Below are 7,683 nucleotides of genomic sequence, written 5' to 3' on the forward strand. Positions count from 1 at the left end.
TAGTTATGGGTAAATCAGGAGGAAAACACAGTGGTCGAGGCTGCCGAAAGCTCCAGCGAGGTGCAGAATGGCCACGCGGAGGCCAGTCCGAACCCCAGCACCGACTGCCTGTGTCTGGGCCAGCCCACCCAGAACCGGGACCAGATGAGGGCCAATGTCATCAATGAGATCATGAGCACAGAACGACATTACATCAAACACCTGAAGGACATCTGTGAGGTAACAATCTTTGACTGTATCAGATGTGTCTCCTAAATTTCCTAAGGAGAAATATACATAAACACAATTGAGATAAAAAATGTAAACACAGGAAAAGTGGATAGCATGGCTCAGATAATTTGCCTTTGTGAGAATCTAATGAGACACCAAAAGAAATGTTTACTGAGCACCAAATCATCATATTAGAATGAGTTCTGAAGGATCATGTGACAGACGACTGGAGTAATGATGCTAAAAATTCAGCTTTGCCATCACAGAAATAATATATGTTTAAATGTGTTAAAATAGAAAACAGTAATTTTGAATTGTAATGATAATGACAATGTTACTGTTTTACAGTATTTGTGATTAAATACAGAGATTAAAAGACTTTTGAACAGTAGTGTAATTTTGTTTATGTATTTGTGTTTCTGTTTCAGGGGTATCTCCGTCAGTGTAAAAAGAGAAGAGACATGTTTAATGATGATCAGCTGAAAGTGATTTTTGGAAATATCGAAGACATTTACAGATTCCAGTTAAGCTTTGTCAGAGACCTGGAAAAACAGTTTAACACAGAAGAACCTCATCTCAGTGAGATCGGACCCTGCTTTTTGGAACACGTCTGTATTCCAATATAGAAAATCACTGACATATACTTAATGGGTCAAGGGGAAAACTGATTTATTTAACATTTTTATATTTTTATTTACAGCAAGATGGATTCTGGATCTACTCGGAATACTGTAACAACCACGTTGACGCCTGTATGGAGATCACACGTCTTATGCGAGATGCACGATACCAGCACTTCTTTGAAGCGTGCCGATTGGTCCAGCAGATGATCGACATCGCCATTGATGGCTACCTTCTCACTCCAGTCCAGAAAATCTGCAAATACCCTCTTCAGCTGGCAGAGTTACTGAAATACACAGTTCAAGAACACAGGTACACACAGAAACACTTATGCTAACTTAAGGTGCATGATGCAGATAATGGCGGTCGGGTCCACAAAATATATGACTGTGTAAATGACAAACTTTGAACTGACATATCTACTTTCCACATATCAATTTTGACAGTCCTTGTTTTTTTCTCTTCTCTTTTGCTCATTCTTTTCCCTTTCTCTCTCAGTGATTATCGGTATGTGGCTGCTGCGCTAGCTGTAATGAGAAATGTCACTCAGCAAATCAACGAACGCAAACGAAGGCTTGAGAACATTGACAAAATCGCCCAATGGCAGGCCTCTGTACTGGACTGGGAGGTGTGTGGCTAAAGCTTTTCAGACCAAGTTAATTAGAAGTATATAAGATATAACAGAGAGCAATAGTAGAGTTGAACCTGAAAATGTGGCTGTTTATTGTTATTTATTTATTATATATGTATATGTAAAAGGTTTTGCTTCTTAATATTTTTCTGGAAACCATGATACAATTTTTTGTTTCATTTTTTGTAAAAGAAATCTTTTGATCAACTTATTGCAACTTTGCTGAATAAAAGTTTTTTTTTCTTTCTAAATCTCAAACTTTTTTTTGGGGGGGGGGGGGGGGGGGGGGTGTCAGATGTAGTGATTCATTTGTTATTGTGTGTGTGCAGGGTGAGGATATTCTGGACAGGAGCTCAGAGCTTGTGTACACCGGGGAGATGTCCTGGATATATCAACCATACGGGCGCAGCCAAACCAGAATCTTCTTCCTGTTTGATCATCAGATGGTCCTCTGCAAGAAGGTGAGAGAAAGAGGGGATTAAGGCACAAATAACACTCTTAAGTTTCATTGATGATTATGAAGTAGGAGTCCGCTTTAACTGGGACACATGGGTCTGGAAAAAAGGATAGATAGATAGATAGATAAATAGATAGATAGATAGATAGATAGATAGATAGATAGATAGATAGATAGATAGATAGATAGATAGATAGATTACTATTGACAAAAAATAAAATGAAAAATAAAAATAGTGTCAGGCATGACTCTTGCAGTCCTGTTTTTCGTTTGTGAGGAGTAGGAATCTTTGAGGGAAGGTAGCAGGCAGCTGATGATGTTTTCAGCACATTGCACTCTATAACTTTCACTTGGAGAGCGAAGATGCAGAACTGAACAAGACAGGCTTGGAAAAGCAAATTATGGTGGTGTAGCGCAACTGAGGGTTTGTGATTTGGATTCGAGCTGAAGGTAAAATCCGTTTGTGTTTCACTGTCCTCCAAATACCCTCAAGCTCAAAGCACATGGCCCATTTTTAGTCTCTCCACAAAGGTGCAAAAACATCTCTCCAGCACCATATGACATGCACAGACAGTTCAGCAACACAAAAACTGAGACAATCAGCGCCTGTTTTTCGCAAGACTGATATGAGATTACCCAGACCAGCCAACCAATTAGCAGTCTTACTATTTATATCAAACATGTTTGGAGACTCCAAATTTATTTTAATATAATATTTAGTTTCATTCTGTCTGTAAATTGTCTGGATCGTCAGTACTGACTACAGACATACTAATAAAGTCTCTCCCCCTTCCACAGGATCTCATTCGCCGTGATATCCTCTACTATAAGGGCCGAATTGAAATGGATCGATATGAGGTCATTGACGCAATCGATGGCCGAGATGATGATTTTAACGTTAGCGTGAAGAATGCCTTTAAATTGGCCAACAGAGACACAGACGAGATCCATCTGTTCTTGCCTAAAAAGCTGGAGGAGAAAATGCGTTGGCTTCGGGCATTTCAGGAGGAAAGAAAGATGGTCCAGGAAGATGAGAAGATTGGTGAGAACTTTTGCATTTAGTCATTATTCATTCTCATGCCGTTTCAAATTTGTATTCTGTTAGCTTTTTTTTTTTATTCAGGCCGACCTTTTCAATACAGTAACCATACAAGTTCACCACTCTCACAGTGGTGTTCTTCACACAAAGCTGTTAAAGTTTTACACTAAATTTTGTCGCTTTAGGGTTTGAAATCTCTGGGTATCAGAAGAGGCAAGCCGCCTTGACCGTTAGGAGAGTCACCAAACAGAAAGGTATGAAATCTTGAAGCCTGCGTGACCATTATTATGTTCAGTCAGTGGTGGGTAGGTTACTCTAAAAAAGTAATTAATTACTAGCTACTAATTACATCTTCAACGGTGTAGTTATATCACTGAACTAATTACTCTCTAAAAAGTATTTCATTATTTATTAATAATTACTTTCTAAATCCCATATCTACCTCCAACAGTTGACCAATACAAGGATAGACATGATACTGCTCTTCTAATTCTTTCAAATAAATTATATAAAAGTGTATAAATGATCCTTGAACTGATCAAAATATTTAAAGGGAGAAGTTTACATTAAAAACATACATTTTAACATTAGATGTAAAATGTTGATGTTGACTCTGGTTTTAGCCTCTTAGGGTGTGTTCACACTTGGCAGGTTTAGTTTGGCACGATTAAATTTAATCAATAAACTAAATTAGAAAAATGAGACATTATAAGGCTGTTACCAATCAAATGATATCAGTATCATCAAAATCTACAGAAGTGGCGGCACTGAAGCTGCATCTTAAACAGCATTTAGATGTATTTACACTATAATTTCAATTGCATAAATAATACTGTGAGATAAATGTTTTAAAAATAATTTTGAATTTTGAATTATGAAATTACTTTTATTTTATTTTATTAAACAATACTTTAAACATGAAACTAAAACCGCCAGTAGGTGGTGGCAAGTCACTATCTTAATGAGTGAGTCATTGAATTATTCAATCATTTGATTCGCTCAAGTGACTGATTCATTCACGAACGAAGCAAGTGACTGCCTTTGTGAATGGAATATTGAATAACTGTTCCGTTCAAAAATGCTGATTCATTCAGGAACGAAACACTACCGTGTTGCTCGGAGATGCACAACGGTTCTGTTGCGGCTTTGTTTGGAACTATTTTCGTTGGCGAAAAAGAGTATAGAAAGACAATATTTTGCCTAAAATGTAACTCACAATATTAACTTCTTTATTGACTGTTGTATAAAATCAATATCAAATGTGCAATCGTGCTAATATTCGGAGAATACATCGTTTGTTTGTGTGATATTGCTTAATTATATCATATAGAAATATACACATTTTTTGCCTTCATATATTGAATTTTGGGGGAATTCTAACTGCATTCTATTAGGCTATATCACACAGTGAAAGCATGGACTCTCAAGGAATGTTTCTGTTTTTAACAAAGTAAGGGATAATGTACATCCAGCCAGTTGTTATCGCAGAATAAACCCGACATAGGGATCAGGATCTTGCATCAGCCTGAAGGTGTTTATTCTGAGATAACAACCCTGGATGTACATTATCCCTTACTTTGTTAAAAACTGAAACATGCCTTGATTTGTAATTTTTGAAACATCCCAATTATTACATGGCTACTTGCCACATTAGTTAGACACGAAAAATTACTTGAGTTGAAATATTTTAATTAATTCTTAAAACTTAAAGCCTCCATGAATAAAGCAGTTGCTAACAAGGCAAGTTCAAACTAGACGGACATTTAAGGGATACGGTACAATCATACCACTTATTACATGGCATATCGCCACATAAGTAATTATGGGGATAAGAGATATTGATTTGAGATTAAACTTTTAAAATCATACCAGTTTGTTATCTTGTAATCCATTACAGTGTAAAAAACAATCGTCGCAAAATGGCAGCAGCTGCGTTTATATGAAACAAGAGCGAGTCTGCGATACCCATATGACAATTAAATAACTACACAAAATATTGATATGAGTTGAAATATTTAATTAGCTCACCAAAACGCAAAACTTTGATAAAGAAAACACTTTCCTAGCAAGCTTATAGTGGATGAGCCTGCGTTATCAGTTTTTATCGGCTAGATGGAGCAATTGACCAATCAGAATCAAGAATTCCACAGAGCCATGTAATGATGTCAGCTATCACATAGTCAAAACAATTAACACCCCTAGTTGCTATAGACAGCTTTATTTTTTGCATAACACAATTTCCATTTCCAATAAATGATACTGTCTTCCTTTGTATTGCTGTTACCATAGTGAAACAGTCCCAATAAGAAAATACAAGTGAATCAATGCAAATTATAATTGTTTGCCTTGCAGGAAATGGTGCCTGTGGATGTTACATACTGCACAAATCTACACAAAATTCTAATAAAATAATTGTAACCACAGATAAACCTTGAGTTTATGCATCAGGCTTTTTGTTTTCCTATGTGCCCATCTTCTCAGGTGTGGGCCGGTCGGTCCCCCCAGCGTACCCACCACCTTTGGACCCCATGAACCCCGGGCAGTACCTCCTCCCTGACGGCTACGGGCAGGCGGATGGATATGAATACGAGCCCAAACGCAGCACATCACCCTTCTGGCAGAACTTCAGTCGGTTAGCTCCCTTTAAAAAATAGAACACACACCTACCAGGGGTTGGATACACCGACCTCTGTATACTTGGAAAAGCACTATTCTACTTAAGATACATCTGTGGGATTTGAGGAGGACTGACACGACACAAACTACAAGAGAGAGGACGGACCTTGCTTTACTGGGGTTTTACCAGGCATATTTATTTTACTGGGGTTACGGGGACACCTCGCCGGTCTGGCTGCACTGAATTCTGTACACGACATGTTGTAATTCGCAGAAAAGAAATTCACACGCACACACACACACACACACACACACACACACACACACACACACACACACACACACACACACACACACACACGCACACATATTTTATCCCTCAGCACTCTCTTTTTAGAGAGGTTTTAAATTATGAAATAAGAAAGATCACCTATGGTTTCTTCTTCTCTACACAAATCGACAAAGAGCGAATTTTCACTTTTTGAAGCACTAAACCACCGTAATGACTCTTTCTCTCTAGCGCCGCCCTGGTGTTCCTCCGTGCACTGTGACTTTTCGGGGCATTCTCTCTCACCCAATCTCTCTTTTATCTCTCGATCTCATACTCAACATTATCATGTGTTTTTCCAACAGTTTCGAGTCTGGTCAAAGCTGAAGATTTTTTATTTTATTCCTGGACAATTTCTCCTTGGATGGAACCTGCTGCACTCTTTAGTTTGTTTTGCATGAGATTCAGTTCATTGCAGGTATTTTTATTTGTGTAATTCTATTCGTACGGGTCTCAAAGAACAGTGGACCACGATCTGCAAATTTGTCACTCGATCACGGTCCACTTGAAATACAGATATTGGAACAACTTTGACATTCAGAGAAACCTACAATCGATCAAGCTTAAAGTCGTTTGGTTTGGTGGAGCTTTTGGGTACCCTGAGAAAACTACAGACCAGAGAAACCTGAAGGAGGAACTGTTTTGCTCTGAACAGTGGACCTCTGTAGCGTGTTTACGTCAGAGCCTTGTTTATCTTGAGCTCTCGGTCTTGGCTTTATCATTGTTTCCTCTCTCCCATCATCAGTGCTGATCAGTTGTTAAAAAGTAATAATTCCACCACTGAGCCCATCTTCATTTTATAGGGAATGATACTTGGACCAGGACGACTTTAATCCTGCTGATCAACCTCGTAATGACGTGCCAATTCATGTCTAACGTGCCAAAATAGTCTGGTTGCCAAATTTTCCTCTAACAGGTGCATTGGCATGTGCGAATGCCAACCCCATGAGCTGGTACCCCGCCATGTGACTTCTCAGGCGAAAATTAAGTCAGTGAAATTTGGTTATCGCTGCTAGGATTAGCATGACATAGAGTTTCAGTTTTACTTTTTTTTGGGGGTTGTTTTTGGTTCTCTCTCTATATATATACAGCATATATATATATATATATATATATATATATATATATATATATATATATTATTATTTTTTATTCCCCCCCCCCCCCCCCCCCAAATTAAAGGGACTTGTGCGAAATTTTATTTATGGTATATTCGGGTTTTGTCTGATAACTTTCAAAGGATAGTATTTAGTCCAATCACAATATTTAAAGTATTGCTATAAAACATTATTTATTCTATTATCGTGTGATTTTCTTTTTTTCCATCTTGATCCTCTTTCTATATTTTAGAGCTGGAGTGTTAAAGACCTTTTTAAGGCATAAAAAAATGTAAGAGGACAGTATGGAAGAAATATGTCACACATGTGTACTAAGTGCCACATGAAACTATTATTATGTTACAAAGGAAAATAACAGTTTAATATTTTTGATTCGGTGATATGATTGAAATAAGAACATTATATCATTATTTCATAATAAACTTAATTATGGAGAAAACAGTTGAACTGAATACATGCTTCGTCTGGTTTTATTTGATTTCATATGTTTGCTAAACAGTGATGCTGGTTTCATTTTAAAAAATAATGTTATAATGAGGGTATTACAAAATAATGACAACATAAATGGGTAAAATGAAATGCAATTATGGAATTATATATATAGGTTTATTTGAATAAAAATCTAAAACCACAAGTATTTATCATTAGTATTCAACTGATTCA

The 7,683-nt window shown here is 37.2% G+C and overlaps 1 protein-coding gene across 2 annotated transcripts in view; it reads left to right on the top strand.

Annotated features, from left to right (window-relative positions):
- arhgef9a (Cdc42 guanine nucleotide exchange factor (GEF) 9a) overlaps positions 1-7,011 on the top strand; it is a 41,220-nt gene extending 34,209 nt beyond the window's left edge. The window contains exons 4-11 of one of the 2 annotated variants that reach the window (XM_077241251.1): positions 4-219; positions 639-818; positions 911-1,143; positions 1,330-1,459; positions 1,792-1,923; positions 2,718-2,961; positions 3,144-3,212; positions 5,440-7,011. In XM_077241251.1, the coding sequence (XP_077097366.1) occupies positions 4-219; positions 639-818; positions 911-1,143; positions 1,330-1,459; positions 1,792-1,923; positions 2,718-2,961; positions 3,144-3,212; positions 5,440-5,612 (1,377 nt within the window). In that variant the 3' untranslated portion in view covers positions 5,613-7,011. The remainder of the gene's footprint in view (positions 1-3; positions 220-638; positions 819-910; positions 1,144-1,329; positions 1,460-1,791; positions 1,924-2,717; positions 2,962-3,143; positions 3,213-5,439) is intronic. The other variant, XM_077241252.1, reaches the window with a different exon arrangement.
- The last annotated feature ends 672 nt before the right edge of the window (positions 7,012-7,683 follow it).

The sequence above is a fragment of the Siphateles boraxobius genome, unplaced genomic scaffold (genome assembly GCF_051911475.1).
Source record: "Siphateles boraxobius isolate OS27281-9 unplaced genomic scaffold, OSU_SipBor_1 24, whole genome shotgun sequence".
In the NCBI taxonomy this organism is placed as follows: Eukaryota; Metazoa; Chordata; class Actinopteri; order Cypriniformes; family Leuciscidae; genus Siphateles; species Siphateles boraxobius.